This window comes from Parasteatoda tepidariorum, chromosome 8 (assembly GCF_043381705.1).
Source record: "Parasteatoda tepidariorum isolate YZ-2023 chromosome 8, CAS_Ptep_4.0, whole genome shotgun sequence".
NCBI classification, from domain to species: domain Eukaryota; kingdom Metazoa; phylum Arthropoda; class Arachnida; order Araneae; family Theridiidae; genus Parasteatoda; species Parasteatoda tepidariorum.
In genome coordinates, this window is record NC_092211.1 from 78124178 (window position 1) to 78143283 (window position 19106).

Genomic DNA, 19106 nt, shown 5'->3' on the forward strand with positions numbered 1-19106 from the left:
AATGAACTATAACATCTTATTGCAAGAAATATTAAATTTGTAACTTTTCTATTTTCAATTTTTTTCGAAATTATGAAATCAGATCCTTTAAAAAGAATTTTCTATGGATAATCTTAAGTATATATAAGTTTTTTTCTTATGACGCCATTTTTCAAATATGAAGCAAATTTTAAATCACTGATGAGAAGCAAAATATTATAGAAAATTTGCAAAGTGTTCACTCTTATTATAGCGCTATATATACTCCAGATATAGCACATTTTGTTCTGAGTAAGATAATTTTTTAAAATTTTCATTAAATGTCTTTAGACCAATATTAGTGTTTAGAAAGATATGGCGCCCATATGGTCATTTTCACTTATGCGATTAATACATCCCACTCGCCGTCGTAGGAGAATGAGAATCTGATTGGCGAAATATATTCTGTCGTCAAAATCTCACCTATCAGGATCTTTTTTCTCGACGGTGATCGGTAATTCTTGAATTGTATGCAACAGGAACGGTTCTTTCGATGAAATGTCAAAAAGCGTATTCTGTGACGTATACTTTCATGCTTATCATTCATTTATTTGAGCTATTGCCAGATATTTTTTTCTCTAATTGAAATGAAAGTTACTAAAAATGGCAATGTTTATTTTGGCCAATCATTTTGCTCGAATTTAACGACAACAAAGTGCGAAAGTTTAAAACTTTTATCAACAAAAACATGAATCGATAGTTTACAAAGCTGCTAAGGAAATAACTTTTAGTCGCGTATTTTTATTTTAGTGTCATCTAGTTTATTATATTTTCATCTAAGTAGTCTATAATTTACTTTTAAAATGCCATCTAAATCAAATAATTCTAATAGAGATGATATAATTTTAACGGTGCTCGCTGAGCTTAAAGTGTTAGGTGTTAAAGTGCCAAAACATAAAAAATTTATCCAAAAATTAGAAATATCCAAGCTTGTAAGTAAATTTTTGCATGAAATATTACAAGGTTTTAAAATATTTCATCATTACTATTTTAATACGGCTGACTTTTTGTCACCTCTCTATACAAGATAATTTTTTTTTATTTTAATTTGAGCTTTTTTAGCGAAAAGCTCAAATTAGTTCCAGTGTTCAATTTGTATATTTGTTCGTAAGTATGTTTTTAATACTTAACGCTTAATTTTGGGGATGTACAATCTGTAGCCCTATTATCTACCCAATTTTTAACTGGATAAAACTAGGTCACTAGCAAATAATTTATGACTCTTTTTCAAAAAAATTGCAGTTAACGTCGAAAAAGCGCAAAAATTATCTCATTAGAATGTGGAGTAGGAAGTAAATTAAATGTTTTTAGTATTTGGGAGATTAATTTATCTAATATAATAAATGCAATAATGAGTTAAGCTATTTGATAGCACTTAGGGATTTAAGTTACTTGTAGAAGAAGATTGAGTATTATGTAATTAATTATTAGTTGTATTATCTGTATCTAATAACAATAAGAAAACTGTCTCAAAATCTTATTTTATGAAGATGATATATTACGTGATGTTTGAAAATATTACATCTTTTCATGTTTTGTTTATGAAATAAAAATATTTTATGCAAATGTGATACAGCTCATTCTGTTTTGTTTCGTAGTAATTTTTAACAAAGTTGAATTGAGTTTTTAAACATGACAAACATTCAAAGATAAATGTAACCTAGGAGGAAATTTTTTATAATACATTAAAAACACTAATTTAAAAAAATATCTGTATTAATGTATAAATATATACTAAGTATATTACTAAATAAGTGATATTACTAAAATGTATTTGTATTAATAATGTAATATAATGCTGTATTAATAATTTCAGAAAAGTAGAAATTATAATAAATATAAGGAGAATTGACTCATATTATTTCCCTTGATCTTGATAAATTATTTAATTTCTTTATTTTATTTTAGAACTTTCATCTTCTTATTTGGAAACTTTTTTCTTCTTTTAAGGAATTTTGAAAATAGATTCATCCGAAATTTTGCATGGAACAATTATTATTTTAGTTTTGATATTATGGAAATTAAACATTTTATTTCATTGTTATAATTTGCAAGTTTTTTATTTTTTAAATTTTATGAAGTTTTGGGTTTATTTATAAGCAGAATTATTAGAAAAAAATAGTAGAAACCAGTATTAATTTTAATGTAGTAAAATACAGCAAGGGACTCATGAAGCAATCTTCACCTCCCATAATTTAAGTTTCATATTACCTTATTGTTTAGATATCTAATCTTTTATCATAAAAATTTAGAATGTTTTCTTTAATACTGAGCTATCAACAGATTTTCAGTGGTCTATATTTCAAGTCTATTTATGTAATAAAAATGATTTTTTTATAGCTATTTTCTTTTCAAGATGTGCTAATTTGTATACTTCTAGTATTAGATATAATAACTTTAGGCTTAGCATGGAATGTCTAATGTAAAATATGAATAATTATACCAATACATAAGTGCACATTTTTAGGTTTTTTTATGAACTTTTGACAAAAGAATTTTATCTATGGAACCATTAAAAGTTAACACAATCCTAAAATTTGCCAGTCCTGATAAGTAGTTATGAATGAAGAAGTAGAAAAATTTCACTTTAGAATTCTAATTTTCTCTACACTTCAATTCTTAGCACCCAGGATTTCTGGAACTCTTTTAATTAAAAGCTGGTCCTTATTTTAAATATGAATTCTCTACCTCTTTATCCATCAATTAATATGTATATTCATAATCATATTGATAAATAAAACAAAGAACTTTAAATCTATCTAATAGTTATATTTAAACAATTAAAGTTCTTAATTAGGATTGATCAAGCACCTAATTGAGAAAAAGCGACAATATTATATGAAACTTACAACTATTCTAATTTTTTCCCTTAGTTAGTAATAAAGCAAAAAATAATTTTTATTATGTATTCAAAACTTTATTATAGTTTTGTCGAAGCACTTTTTTTTAAGCTGCAAAATTACCATAATCCGAAACTTGTTTCTTGCACCCCTTCTACAATTTTTAGTGTATTTAATGCATTATAAAGCATACACGGAATACCTGTCCTTATTTTGATCAGGATTTAGTTCTAAATTTTATTAATTTACGTTTAGATTAAGTTTTACTTTCGCAGTTCTTTTGTCCAGTTTGATATAGATTAATGGTCTTCAGCAATTTTTGCATTTAAATTAGTTGCTAATGACTTTTTTTCTGCTACAAATAATCATATAATAATATATATTTACGTTTCTATAGGAGAAGTCTGATCAAGATACAAGATGTAAAATATTTGGTGTACACTTATGTGATCAAGAATGGGTATCTGATGGTGAATTTCTTATACCAAAGTAATTTATTTTATATGAAATATAAATGCATATATTTTATAAAGTACAGGTAAATTTTCATAAATTAATCATTAGGGTAATCAGCCAATGATCAAAATTTTAGGTATATGTATTAGGTATTAGTAGATTTCTACAAAACTTAAAAATTTCTAGGAATTAGGACTAGTTTTTTTTTGGGAGCCAGCATATTATATAATTAAAAATAGCAAAACATAATTTTTTTTTAAAATTGTATAACCGCAGTTATAATATAATATTATACAAAAAATAAATTAAGTGTAAGGTGTAAAAAGTATGTTTGCTTTCTGATTTTTTTAGTTTGAATGAGTAAAAGATGGCGATTATACAACTTTTATAAAGGAATCGGCTATAATTTGGTCACTGCTGTACTTTTCTATTTCATCTTTGCTCACCCATGATATGAGATAAATTGATGATTAACTCTAAGTCATTTAATTGTGTAACCTTAGTATTCTGTATTGAAGCATTTAATGTGGGTATTTAATCAATTATTTCCTTTACATAAGTACTACAAGATAATATAAGATACTGTGTGTTAAGTACTACTACAAGATAATCTGCAGCTGAATTTTTTTTTTCCAAATTGCTAATAAATAGCTATATAATTTGAACAATCTTTTTTAATTTTTAAAAAAAATTGAAAACCAAAGTTGGAAGGATGAAACCCAGTACAAACAATAATACCATCCGAGATAACAAGAAATACAGATTTCAAGATTATTCTGATTGGATTTTATGTTAAAAAATATTTATTAATTAATTAAAAACAGAATATTCAGATTTTCAAGTTTAAAAGGGCTAAAAATATAGGATCCTCAGCTGACATAGATGCCATGGCACCCAGGTGGTGCTGTCTAACTTTTACCCCATTGTATATTTGTGTATTTTATTTATAAGTGAAAAACAACTGGTTTTAGATTTTTTCAATCATTTGTTTCTGAGATATTTTTGAAACTTTAAAAACTCAAATATTTTTTACTGTTTTATGATTTTTAAGCAACTGTAAAGTATAAAACTATTTGAACTAGACTAATAAATTTTTGTCATTTTGTTAATTTTTTAAAGATATTTTATAATCTATATATCATGATTAAGTCCACTTAAAAAATATTTGTTTTTTGAAAAAATGTAATATGAATTTTTGAAATAGTTAAAATATTTAATTTTTCTAAAGGAAATATATTTTATTAATCTTTTTTAGCAATGTTTGTGGCGAATTTCAAGAGGATACAACGATAAAGAAAAATACATTTTTCTAGTATGACATTGTCAAAAATAATGCAATTGGGTATAATATGAAAAAAACACAACTACTTCGATTTAGTAGGAACAACATATGACGCAATGCTAAACGAATGGAATTTAGTTGTTGTTTATTTAGTTATTGTTATTAGTAGTTGTTGTTATTTGTTTTAGTTGTTGTTGTTTATTTAGTTGTATTTAGTTTCAATAACTTTTCTTTATAATGCAATAAAATCTGGCGAGCAGCTATTTAAACGATCGAACACTTCGTTTGTTTATTTGTGGCTTGAAGTTAGGCTCGCAGAAAATGCCGTTCATGGGTTAAATTTAGTAGGAACAACACAAACTGTGACGTAGGCTATATTATACCCAATTGCATGAATGTGGTATTTTTTTTAACTGAATAATTCTTTAGCACATTATGTAGTGTTTACTTCATGATTTTAAGCATTCAGCGGAGGAGTGCTTTTTGGTTGTTAATTACTATAATGAAGCTGTTAATCGAATTTTTTTTTTTATGTAAGAGTATTTTAGAGAGAGTAATTTCGTGAAAAGTAATATATTCAGTTGCAAATAAAACCAATGATATTAAAACTTAGCAATGCAATTTAATAACAATCAAAAATTATAAAAAACATTATTTATAACAAAAGTTTTTTAATAACATTATGTATATAGATTAAAATTATAAATACATTTAGCTAGTTTACATTTAATTTTACTATGAAAATTTTTGGTTAGTTTTCCTAATAATCTTAAAGTTAAATGATTTACCTTGTCAAATAAAATTTGTAAAAATCGAAGTGTAGACATAAATGTTTAATTTATTTTTAAAATTTCTGGCTTTATCTAAAATTTCTGGCTGCTTGCAAAATATTTAAACTTAGAGTTGTTATTTTTAGTTTGAAAATTTTTGTTTTTTCATTAATTTGACTTTGATTTAATTTATTGTTCAGTTTCTTGCTTTGTCTACTGCTGGCATAAAAAAATATACATGTTAAAAAAATGCCATGATGGTTATTATAAAGTTTATAGTTTAATAATTTCTTTGCTATTTTAGTTTATCGTTTTAAATAATAATAAAAAAAAAGCAAACAATGTAGATATTTAAAAAACTTCGTGTGACAAAAGTATTTATTATTTCTTTCTTAGATTTCTTATTTTGTTTACTAGTAAAAATATTATGAGTGACATTATGACTTTTATTTTAAAATGGTTTTTTTAATCATTTTTCTTTGACATAGCAAAATTGGACTTTTCAGTTCAAGTATGAAAATGAAAAATATTGTTATAACTATTTATATAAAGAAGCATTTTACTTGTTTTTTAGATTTCTTGCTTTGTCAACTGCTTATTTACAAAAATATTCAGGTAAAGAGATAGGACTTTTTCGGAAAGCTGGAAATGTTGCTAGGCAAAAGAAATTACGAGTAAGTATAAAGACTTCATAACAAAAATCTTGTTACATTAGTTTGATTGAGTTGAAAGTCTTCTGAACTTCGAAAATAGTTGGACAAATAATAAATCAAAGGCAAATGCTCTGACATTTTATATCAGAAGTAGTTTTTTTTTTATTACATATTGAGGTAAAAAAACAGAGACTATAAAATTATATTTGTCTTAGATGCTCAGTATTTCCTTTCACTGGAATTTTTAATATTGAGTGAGAGAATGTAATTTTCTATTAATTTATTGTAGTAAGGTAGATCAATAAGCTGATATGTTAGTGCTGATGATATTATATTTTAACAATGCATTTAGGCAACTGATGCATTTTTTGTTGTTAAAAGTGGACAACTTTTTATTTAGAGTTGTTGTAGAAGCAAGAAAATTTGAAGTTGCTAAGGAATCAAATTTTGGAAAAAAATAAGAAACAATTGTGTAATTTTTTAAAGCCAAAACCTATAAAAATCCTGCTGCAAATCTAAAAAAATTTGAATTTACAATCTTTTTTTATATACACATTGAGGTAAAGAAAAAAAAAGGTTTGCATGAAATAAGATTAAGTCAATGAGGTCTAAAGTAAATATCTATCTTAACATTTATTAATAATTTTTGTAAAAATTCTGCAACAACATGTTTAAATTTTTTTTATTAAAAGTTGAATAATATTCTATACAAAGTATGTTTTGTTAAAAATTTCTTGTTTTAAATATTTCAAATAATACTCTATCTGCTGTTCAATAATATTACTCATATGTTTAAATTTTCTTATATTTATTAAAATAAAAATAATGATCTCTGCAAAATATTTTGTTTAACATTTCTTGTTTAAAATTTTTCTTGAGTATAATTATTTTTGCAGTTTAATAATATTCACCTGGTTTGTCGTAATTATTTTTAAAAGTAAATTTTTTATTTTTTTTAATATTGATGTTTAATTACAAGCGAGATATACATAATGACTATCATGCACTGATAGCGCAATGTAATTGGTCAAATATATTGAGTTAAATTTTGTCAATATATGGGCAAAATATTGTTTTATGTTATTTATATGTATAATTGGTATGATTTATAATTACTTTCATCTCATAATTAATTGCTTCTGACTATAGCTTATACTATCCTAAATAATATTCAATGTATTAAATCTATGTGTCACACCTTGTACTAGTGAAATTCTGTTTCTTATTAAATTGAATATTTGACAAGAAGAACATTTTCTATCAAAAAGTAAGTTTTAATGCTTATTGGCAAAAAAGTATAATATTTCTAATGAAGTATTGTTGAGCATAACGAAATGTGGTCTGGAATTCCGGTAGCATTTTTTCTGGGAAAGTCGGACAAAATTATTTCTAAAGTTGAGTGGAATTCTTTTAAATATGAATGATCAGTCTTGATTATTTTCTATTTTCATAATTTTTTTTGTTGATTAATTTAAACTTTTAATTTTAACCTGAATAAATAATGAGTGTCTTGTTTTTCTTCACAAATATATTTTTTCAAGTTTATTTTATGAGACTTTTAAAATGTATTTAACATAATTAAACTTTTTACATTATATTTATATGGTAGGTTTACTCTTTATTATAAAAATAAAACAAATCTGAAAATTTTTTAACTTTTGCATTCAACTTATTTTGTTATGGATTTCAAGATAGATTGTTAGAATAGAGTAAAAGCTTTCAATTTTTTTTTGTAAAACTGCAACTCCAAAAAAATTATTTTGAATTTAATATTGTTTATGCCTCATTATGTAAAATAATAAAAGCATACATTTTTGAAGTGGCAATAGATACTCAATTATTTATATGGGTCAAAATAGATAATACTAAAATAGAAAATACTAAAGGTTAGGTAAGTTATGAAATTAAATCCCTCTTAGGGACTCATAGGAGTTCATTGGCAATATGTACATCTCGTATGACCCTGTGACCCATAGGTTGGTGTTATAGATTAACCAGTAAAGTGAAAAAAAAAATGAAGTTAGTTAGAAAAAAAAGTAGTTAAACCTGTAAGCAATTGAATTTACAATTTTTTGAATTAATAGAGTAGAGGAACTATTCTATAAATTGAAAAATTGTAAAATTATCAATTTGTGGAGAACAGTAGAGTAGTAGTATAGTAAAAATTGCCAATTTATAGAGTAGAGTCCCCATAAGCAGAATATTTTCAAATGTTTTCCAACAGGACTTATTAATTTATACAAATATTCTACAAGCATTTCACAGCTAAAAAAAGTCAACTTTGCATTAAAATACAGGATTATACACAGATACACTACATTGTTTTTTAAAGCAAGGCAAACATTCTTGATTTGTTACTTTTTCAAATCACTTTTGAAGTACAAAATTTTGTTAATGACGATGATGAATTATTAATAAAATGACTATAATATAAAGGAAGATTACTGATAAATGTGCTGAAATTTGTGCAGGGTATCAAATGTTCCTCTTCTAAAGCAACATCATTCCTGGAAAACAGCAAGTGGTCAAAGCTATAGAGAATTTTATTCAAGATACAAATTGTTCTGAAGGACTTTGTTTGTTCTGCGACGTACGTCACAGTTTTAAGCACTTTCTGCTTCTGGGGTAGAGTTTACTCTATAATGATTATAGATATGTTTGAAAAAATCTGATTCATAATTTTATGTCTTTGCAATTTCTTACATATGCTAGTTTCTTATTTATTATTTTAATCTGTTACTTAGGTTATATTGGAGTTAGGTGGAGATTTGGAAGACTGTGAACCAAATGATGTTGCATCTCTTCTTAAGCAATGGTTAAGAGAATTGCCTGAACCATTAATTCCACTTTTTGTACAGGATTTATTGATCAGGTATTTAATAATTTAATGTAGAGCCATTAAAAAATATTTTTTTTATTAAATTTTCAAAATAAAAATGCAATTATTTTAAATTTGTCCAAAAAAAATTAAGGTAGTGTGTTTTTATGAAAGCATATAATTTATTAAGTGAAAAAAAGAACTTTATTCTTTAAAGGTTTAAAATATTAAGTACTGCATACCTTTTAAATTTGATTGTAATGAAACTTCATGAGTTTCAAGATTTAAAAACAGGTTGTTAAAAATAATTGAATTTGTGTTCATGCATTTACAGGTACTGGCATCAAGGTAATGGTACATTTTTTATTTTAAAAAGCTTCTTATATTTTATTTACTTTCTGGAGAAATACTTGATGATTTGTAATTTAACTCTGAACATGCTGATCATGTAACTCTGATCATATTTTTAAGAACACATTTATTTAAGACATTGGAAAAATCTTTTCAGAAGCATAACATAATCACCTCATATCGTAAATGATTGAAATTCATTTACTTTCATTACATAATTTTGCTTATTATTTGCAATATGTAGGTATATTTTCTAAAATATGATTTTCTTCATTATAACTTACAAATATTTAAATGAAAATGTATGAAGTTTTATAGATTATTGTCTAAATCTTGCATCTAATTTGAACTATAAAACTTAATGCATTTCAACAGTTAAAAGCAGCACGTTGAAAAAAAGAATCATGATTTCTTTAAACTAAATATTTAATTAAAAACAGATAACATTTATAAAATTATTACCACTTTTTTTATTGTAAAAATTTATAAAGTTATTACATCTTTACTAAATTATTTTAGGAAGCATCAAGTACATTCATATTACATGTATCATATTCATATAAGTGTAAAGTTAAGATTAACATTTATTACTTAATTTACTCTTATGTGAGGCTTTACCCAGGAGGCTGTGCCCCCCTCCCCACCATCCAGTGCTTCGCATTTATTTTTGTTTCTTTATTAAAAGTTGTATTTTCCACAAAAATTAAAAACATTTAGTAAGTTATAATTTCATGATATCATCATATCATGAGATTATTATGATGATGATATGACTATAGTCATATCATCATAGCATCTAGCTATTATGTTTATCGTAACAAAATTAAAGACTTCTTGATTGATACATATCCAGTTGTACTTTTAAAAAAAACATTTTTAACCTAGGAATACAGACTGTGTAAGAAATAAGAGGAAATAAATGGAATTAATATTACTAGTTAATAAGCTTTAGATTATTGTTTATTCTAGCAGCTTAAATAGGAAATAGTTTTTACTTTTCTTGAATTAAGCCTTTATATTTCTAAAAATTTCTACATAAATGTCAGCAGCGGTTGTTGCTCAGGGGACAGAGCTTTGTCTTCCAGTGAGGTGAACCGGGTTCGAATCTCAGCTATGGCTGGTTGATAAGAATTCTGCATCCAGCTTGCACTGACTACAGTGCTAACGGAATATATCCTCAATGGTAGATGGATCATGGGTTGGAGTCCCCTTGTCAGGCTAACCGTAGAAGGTTTTCCTCTCTATGTAACATAAATGCGGTTTAGTTCCATCAAAAAGTCCTCCTTGAAGGCAAATTTCTCCCAATACTTGATCCAGGAGTTCCTTTGTCTTCTGGATTGGGTTCAAAATTACAAGGCTACGGAGTTAAACATTGGTAGTCGTGAACCCAAAAAGAGGGTCGTCTGTTCAACAACGATTATAAAATAAAATATAAATGTGAAGATTTAGGTTTAACATATCTAACCTCTCTCTCTCTTTTATTTTTACTTTCAACGTCATGAGTTTTTTAAAAAAAATCAAGACTAAAGAAATTTCCTAGTGCATTAAAAATTTATATAAATAGACAAACTTCACAATGACAGAGATGATTGTGCTCCAGAAAAAAATCCAGATTTTCAGATTTTTCTCTAATCGCGATCCGGAAGTTTTCGGAAATCCAAGGTCCAGAAATTTCAAGAAATCATTGATCACATTTATGTATAGAAATTCTTGTACATTTTATTTTATTCAAAAGATATTAGAATTAGAATTTATACTTGGTATCTCTCGTTTGCAAATATTTATTCTGGTATGATAATAAATGTGATTAGAGATAAAAGTAAACTTATAAATAATTATTCATTTAAATTATGCTGCATATAATTTTTTTAGAATTTCATGTTTTGAAAATATCAACATAACTTTAATTTATAAGGACATTTTTTTTTGAAATGCGTCATTAATGATTTCACTCAAGAAATTTTCAGGATTTTTGTGTTGGGCTCACAATCACCCCTGCAATGAATAATTAAAAAAAGGCATAGTTGACAAACAAATGGAGCTTTATAGAAAAACCCCTGAGTGTATACTGTTCCCCCCACATCCACTACACCCCTGGTTTAATATGTACTGGCCAGAAGTTTATTTATTCATCAATGAAATGATTGTAATTCTTGGAGCTGAAAAAAATAAAAACAGAAGGAGAAAAAAACTTATTTGTATTTGTATATGCCTATTAATTAGGAAAAATATATGCACCTATGTCTATCAATATTCGATTTCAATAATTTATTACATTTGTATTACAATTTTCAGATGCTTGCAGTTAGAACAGGAAGAAAGCTGCGTTACTGCTTGCCTTTTGGCATGTCTTCTTTTACTGCCTGATCATCTTCATACATTAAAACATCTTTTGCAGTTTTTGCTTGGCATTGCTGTCGATAGTGCCAAAAATAAAATGGATGCATACAATTTGGCTGTGATTATGGCACCAAATGTTTTTTCAATGCAGGAACCCTCTGAAAAAAATAAGTAAGTAAATTAACTGAGCATTAATATCTTAAGTAAGGACATGATGTTAAATTGAAATGGTGCAAATATTTAACTATCAAATAAAATTTCTCTTATAGCTGTTTATTTTAGAAGCCTTTTTGTTTTCTTAATAAACTTAGATTTTTTTTAATTAAGAGTTTTTAAATTAACATATATATTCTTTTGTACTTCCTAGGAATAATTTGGTCAAACAACACACATCTTTAATGAAATTTTTAATTGAAAACTGTAATAAAATTGGAGACATTCCCTTTGGTGTTTCATTGGACAAATTTTATGCTTCATCTGAACTAGATTCTTCAGCTGAATTATTAGATTCAACAAACAAATCAAAGAAAAAGGGCAAAAGTGGACCTGTGCAGGGTAAAATCTTTATTTTAAAGCTTTTTATATTTATAAATTTTATTTGTTTGTTTAACAATAGGTAAATTTAACATAGAATTTTTTGTCATAAACTAGTGTATGTTCATTTTGTTTTATAAATTTAAATTATTTTTTTTGCAATGCTTGTCAATGATTCATTTTATTTCTTAGTTAAAGAAAGGCTAAATGGTCAACTGTGACTGACCCTATCCATCAGTAATAATTTTGTAGTAGTACATAACCACTTTTTTTTCATTGATCATCTTGAAATATTAGTAAAATAAGGTATGCATAAATCAATGCTTTAGTTTTCTTTAATATGACTAAAAATTATAAATGAAAACTTCAAACAAAAACTCATTTATTTTTTCTAGTTTTTAAAGCTGAATCAGAAGCTCTGAATTTAAAAATTTGTATCAGTAACCAAATGTCTAAATATTGCTTCTAGAATTGAAAAGTTTTACAAATCTAATTTATACTCTTATTGGTATTTGATTATGCTGCAATTATAACACTTGAAAGATTTACTTAATTAATTTTCATTTATATATATTTTTTTAACATGCAGTTCAATGGATCAGTTCACATTATTTAAAACCTGTATTTGTTGCTCATAGAAGATTTTTGCACTGCGACTAAAAATTTAGCACTTACAAAGATTGCACTGTTGACAATTAATTTATCAGTAATTGTTAACAAAATAATTTATTGATTAATAAAAACAAAATAATTCAACCAATCTACAAATACATTTTTTTTTCTCCAGATATCTTCAGCGGATTTAAAAAGCTAGTTGGACAAAATGGAACTCCAAATGCAAAAAATAATACACCTGATCCCAATTTGAAAACATCTCGCTCAAGATCCTTATCCAAACGAAAAGCTGGATCTGAAATACAGCCTCTTTCTGCTGTAAATAAAAAGTAAGCACCTTTTACTCCATGTGAAAACAATGTAAAATGTTCTAATTATGAGTTAATCTTAATAACATTGATATTGTATACTTCTGAAAAACTTAAATTATTAATAGTATTTAGTTTGTTATTATCATTTTCACAAGTTATCACTTTGTTAATATCAAATCAATGATATTTGTTAAATCAACATAAAAGAAAGATAATGAAATAGAAGAATTTCAGCAAAACATAACATTAAATGAAGAATCAAAGATATTTATATTGTTTAAGTGTTTTTAAATGCATGCTACACAACTTTTAAACATGTATTTAAAAACAGCTAAGCAATATAAATATCTTTGATTCTTCCATGTTACTCAACTTTTAAATCATGCCGGCATACCCTGGTTGGCAGGGCGCTGGACTCACGTTTATGAAAACAAGAGTTCGAATCCAGCCGGCCGAAGACTCCCCATGTAGTAAATGGTGACTGGTGCACAGTGAATCTCTCGGGTTACAAAGTCCTACCTGTTCCCATAACAAATTACACCCCTGGGGGTACTGAATTGGTGGTCGACCATTCTCTGGTTCAGGTCAAAATTATGATTTGTGGATCAACGAATGGTTGTATGAATGGGTTCATCCTATAAACTGGTGTGAAGTATGGGTGTGGCAGAAATCGAATTCTTGGCCATAGATGGCGCCACTGTAAAACAAGAACAATCGCACCTCTTTTGCTCTAATGGCCGACAACGACAGCAATTTTTAAAATGTTATTACATTATTTGTTAAAGTTTATGAAAATATTCAAACTTCAAGAAAGTTCTCGATTTCGTTTGTCACAGATTTTCAATTTCACAAAATTTCTAGTCTAGTTTTTTGAGTTCGTGATATTGAGGTTTTACTGTATGCCCTATTGCTAATTGAAAGGTGGTACTGAAGATAAATGGTGATACTGAAATTTTTTAGTTGGACATTTTTCTCTTGTCCATCAAATCACAGACATTTGTTTTAATTTCTTCATTTTTTTTTATTTCCAGTGCCCCCAGAGGTATTAATTTGTTATGAGAATTTGGAGGACTTTGTTACCCCAACAGATTTAGCGTGCACTATTCTCCATTTTGTACATGGGGTGATTTTGGCTGACAGGGATCAAACTCATGACCTCTTAGACTTGGGCCCAATGCCCTACCAACCAGGCCCATATATTCTTTAGTATATAGATTATACGCAGCTTAAGTGATTTATATTTTTATAAAAAATATAGCTGATGATCAGCATTCCTTTACACTTCTTGGTACTACAACCAATGTAGGATTTTGACCTCCTTCACTTCCAAACTTTCTTATACTTAGCTAAATTAATAAAGTATATATTTATTGCAAGTATTTCCTCTAAATGAATGTGATTTGTGAGCAGCCATATTATTTTAGTTCATTTATATGCAAGATAAAAATGAAAATAATTTTATTAATATTTATATATTTCAAAATATTTGTAAATTCTTTTTAAATAGGCAAGCTCGCTCCTTGGATGATTTGGATAATCCTTCTTTAAATGTAACCCCCAAAGAAAAAGGTATACTATTTATTTAACTAAATTAAGTCTGATAAGTTATTTAAATTACAAATATTTAAAATGTATATATGTGTATTTTCTTTTTTAGACATGCCTCCAAATAACAATGCTAGTGGTCATGTGCGCCGCAAATCAATTGGTGCCCTTCTTCGCCGAAAAGATAGAAAAAGGTATTGTAGATAACTCAATATTTGTTTACATTAATCTCGAAAGTTTTTAATTGTTAAAATATATTTCATTAGGAAAAATGAATTATATTGATTATTATGAACAATTTAGATTTTCCAATAATCTCTAGCTTCATGACTGTCAGGTAGTCTAGATATGATTATTAAATTTGCTTCTATCAAGGTATTATTAGAAAATGAAGTGATTACTAAGTTTTCAATGTTAAAAGTGCCTTTAATTTAAATGTTCTTTTTTCTTTTGGTTTATCATAATTTATTTCTTATATTTACATTTCATTTTAAATCTTCACAAGAAAAACTCACTCATGTTTTTTAATTGACCTAAACCTTTTCTAAAAGTTTAGCCCTTTCATTATTTACTTTGAATTCAATTCATTATAGGATTTAGATGCCTTTTCACAAAGGAAACTGCATATTTCCTTATTACATTATTTATTTATTTTGCAGATTTAAGTCTTGTAAATTATCACAAGAACTTTCACAGCCAGAAAGGAAGTCACCTGCATGTACCAAAGAAAATAAACAAAAAGTAAGTAAACTTTTCTTATTGGTGAAATTCATAAAATTCTAGTTTATTGGGAATATTTCAATTTTTCATGTACTTCAACTTCAATTTTTCTTAAAGCCCAAAATAATACTATGTTTGAGGGGAAATAAATAAGTGTAGCGTGTAATTATTAGCTTCTTACGATTACTTACACTAAGCCATTTATTATTTTTTTATTACTTTAGATCAAACTGATTTATAAAATATCCTTTAACTTTTTTTAAATTCTCCACTCATTTTTGAAGTATTGTTAATGTCATAAATAGTGTTAGATAGTGCTTTCATTTTTAAGTGTTAGTGTTTTTATTTTTAATTTGACTTATTAGCTTGCCAATAATATTGCAAAAAATTTTTGATCTGATTTGCATGCAGAAAGCTTTTGGTTTATACATTTCTGAACAACTGCATCCTCATATTAATTGCAACTGAATTTAGACAAGCTTGCAATATTATTGTAAATGTTTGTCAAGATTTGGAGGTCTTGTGAAACAATGAAAATTCACAAATTTGTTTGCTCAACTCTAAATTTCTTTTAGAACCGTACTGTAGTAAATTATATTTTTAAATAATAGTCAATATTTGTCATATAGATGTCTTTTGTTTTTTAAGTCAATATCATAAATTGTTTAATTCATTTTTTGATGAATTTTATACAATTGTTAGGACACTATCATTTAACACTTTTTTTAATACACTTTTCAGAATACGAATCTAGAATTGCCAAAAGATGAACTATTCCCGTCTTCTAAAGTTGATTTACAATCCAAAAGCATTAAGAAATCTGTCTCTGATGGCCAGTTACCTTCAAACAAACCTGAACTTTCTGTGCAACAAGTTCTGTTTGCATCATCATCTCAAGGATGTCTTCCAGCAAAGCAACGTCAAACGTCGAGACATAATTTAAGATCTCAGGCATTAAGTAATTCAGAATTGGGGGAGGCAACTGTTTTAGATGCAGGCTCGGATGGAAATAAGAAAGTAAAAAGGACATCAAGCCGTGCAAAAGACTCTACTCTTATGAAACACTTGTCTGAAGCAAGCACAGACATAAAACAAAATATTCCCCATCATGGTATGATGTCTCAAAACAACCACAAAGTGGGAATCAGGGACAATGAAGCAAAAAGAGATAGCAAAATTGATATAAAACAGAAAGGCTGTGAAGATATTTCAATTCCAAAGAGAAGAAGTCCACGTTTATTGCCTTCAAACACTCTGATTGTGAAACGGAATGCTTCAATCTCTAGAGATCAGATTAGAAAAAAATCTAAGAATGATTCTTCTATGATTTTAAATGCTTTTCAAAACGATGGAGCCTTTAATTATGATAGAACCATACTAAATCTTGGAATGAAAAGGCAAGAAGCTTTCATTGCAAAATGCAATAGAAATAATTTTACAAAAAATAGCTCTGAACTTGAAGAATCTGAGAGTAAAAACAAACAGCATTTCAATGATTTAACACCAAAATTGAGAGACCGTGCTAGTGTCAGCTCAAAATCTGCCAGAATCTCACATAATAAAAGAAGTATTGCTGATCAAAAGTGTATGAAAAGGAGAACTAGGCATGGCTCTCTAATAAGAGGACGACCAAATTCTGTAAATAATGGTCTTCAATCACTACATTCTAATCGAATTTATAATGATTCTAATGTTGTGCTCAATTCTCCTACTTTAGATTCAGCAAGTCAAGAAGAAATGTTAAAATATGAAACCAGGATTGCTGAAAGTCCTGTTCTTCAAAGTTTAGATTTGTCTTTAACCACTTTATTTCAAAATTTTACATTGTTTTCTCCTGATAATTTTGCACAGATTAATCCTAATGAAAGAATGTGTTCTGAAGACAATGTATCAATTTTAAAACAAAATGTTACACCAGATGGAATGAAGGGAAGACGAAATATCACTCGTCAAACAACAAATAAAGACGCTGAAAAGGTCGATTTTACACCAAATAAAGTGAAGAAAGAACAAGGCGTTTTTCTGATTACAAAAGATGCTGATAATGTAACTCCTTTGCTGAAGAAACGTAAGAGATTGTCTAGTAAGTCCGAAAGCAAAATTCCACCTATGAAGAAACGCTCAAATCCAAAGCGTGTGAAATCATTTTCTTGTGATGAAATGAAGCCAAAGATTTCAACTTGTGAAAGTACTTTTGATCTTAAAGTTAACCAAAAGCAGAAAAATGCACTTAATCTTTCTACTACATCATTAAACTGTGAAAAACTTAAGAGCCCACTCAATACTAGTGAGCAAAACATGAATATAAGTTATGGAAATCAAAGGATGAATGACAGTTGTTTCAAAACTCCTGTAAACAAACCTGTTAGTCCAGAATCTGAAGTATGGATGAGTGGTAATGCTTTTTTGAGTATTCTTTCTCCTCCCCATGACGAAGTGTTCAACAAAAGAGAAAGTATTGCCATGATTTTGAAAAACAATACTGGCCATGTTCAAGCCAAAGTTGATTTGTATGATAAAGCAAAGAGTGTTCACTCCAATTCCAGTAAAAAGAAAGGCTCAGAGAATGCAAATTTGCTACAAACACCCTCTCAACAATGTTACTCTGCTAGGAAGGTCTATAATTCTAGAAATCTGGGATCTGAAACTAGAGGCAGCTCAGCGAAAAGCAGAATCAAGTTTCAAAAGTCCCCACTACCTCCCCCACCAAAATTTATTTTGACCGATCTCAATACACCTTCACCAAAAGCAATGCAAGCTTTAAAAGAAGTGACAAATACTACACCAAGAATTGAGGAAATCAACATTGTTTCTCCAAAGAAGTTTAAGAAATCAATCTCTCCAACACGATGTACCAAGAGTCCTTGGCAGTTAAAGAAAGAGACTCCAAAACTGAAGAAAGGGAAGAGAAACTCTTTTTCAGGTACGAATGCATATAAATTATCAAAGAGAGTTTCTAGATCAGAGAGTTCTCCTGCTTGTCGTAGGAAAGTTGTTGTGAACGAGTAAAAATTGTTAATTGTTTACATTTTGTGAAATTATAGTGGTTGATTATCAAGTTGCATGTTTTGGGTTACACTATATACTGATCATTTATCTGTTATTTCTAAATGTTGAAAAGGCTATTAAATGGAATGAATGACTGCATGTTTTTCTATGAATCGAAATATCTTTCATTAGTGAGATCTTTTATTATAAATTTAATTTTTAATCTTTCATTCTAGTGAAAAACAAATTCTGTTATTTTTATTATATTTTGTAGAATAATAGTTTTTTTTTGTTTTAAGCCAGCGGAGAATGTAATTAAATATGGTTTCTGAAATTGTTTATAAATGAGTGCCTGTTATTTTCTATTTCTATACAAATAAAGTCGTCTTGTTTTTTTATAAAATGTATATTTTGTATTTATTATGAATGTCTGGTGACGAACATTTTCTTTCTCAGGAATAAAAATTAAAGAAATTAATCCTTACAAGTTATATCTTGCACTCAGAATATATCAGAGTTCCCACCTTTTTGTCAAACTAATAAAAAAATTTATTTATTTTTAAAATTTTACTTTTTCTTAATTGAAATACTGGTTTAAAAACATGTAGTAATAGATGTGTAAGAATAAGCTTTAAGATCAAGAACATTAAAATATTTTCTGTAATCATATTTTTAAATTCTATTCAATGTATTGAAGTAAAAAATAATTCATCAAGAGTAGTTTTTAAAATAGTCATATATTTATTAATAGAATTGAGATACTACAAATGAACAAATTTTTACATATAAATTGGCTGCAAATGATATGAAACAGTCTATTATGTTAAAATTTAGATTCAAAGATATGGATAAATTATAATAATAA

At 27.1% G+C, this 19106-nt stretch overlaps 1 protein-coding gene across 1 annotated transcript; it reads left to right on the plus strand.

The window, feature by feature from the left end:
- The first annotated feature begins 646 nt into the window (after window positions 1-646).
- LOC107438170 (uncharacterized) lies at window positions 647-18644 on the plus strand. Its single transcript, XM_016050384.3, has 11 exons — window positions 647-950; window positions 3256-3347; window positions 5941-6040; window positions 8764-8891; window positions 11484-11699; window positions 11896-12083; window positions 12850-13006; window positions 14496-14557; window positions 14646-14727; window positions 15193-15274; window positions 15995-18644. The coding sequence occupies exons 1-11, from the start codon at window positions 822-824 to the stop codon at window positions 18260-18262; spliced, it is 3504 nt and encodes a 1167-aa protein (XP_015905870.2). The 5' UTR covers window positions 647-821; the 3' UTR covers window positions 18263-18644.
- The last annotated feature ends 462 nt before the right edge of the window (window positions 18645-19106 follow it).

Bases quoted from the DNA above. Each gene is read 5' to 3' on its own strand.
- LOC107438170 (XM_016050384.3), top strand. From the start codon at position 822: ATGCCATCTAAATCAAATAATTCTAATAGAGATGATATAATTTTAACG. The intron at 12,084-12,849 runs GTAAAATCTTTA...TTTTTTCTCCAG, and splicing joins CAAAAGTGGACCTGTGCAGG to ATATCTTCAGCGGATTTAAA. The intron at 14,728-15,192 runs GTATTGTAGATA...TTTATTTTGCAG, and splicing joins CGCCGAAAAGATAGAAAAAG to ATTTAAGTCTTGTAAATTAT.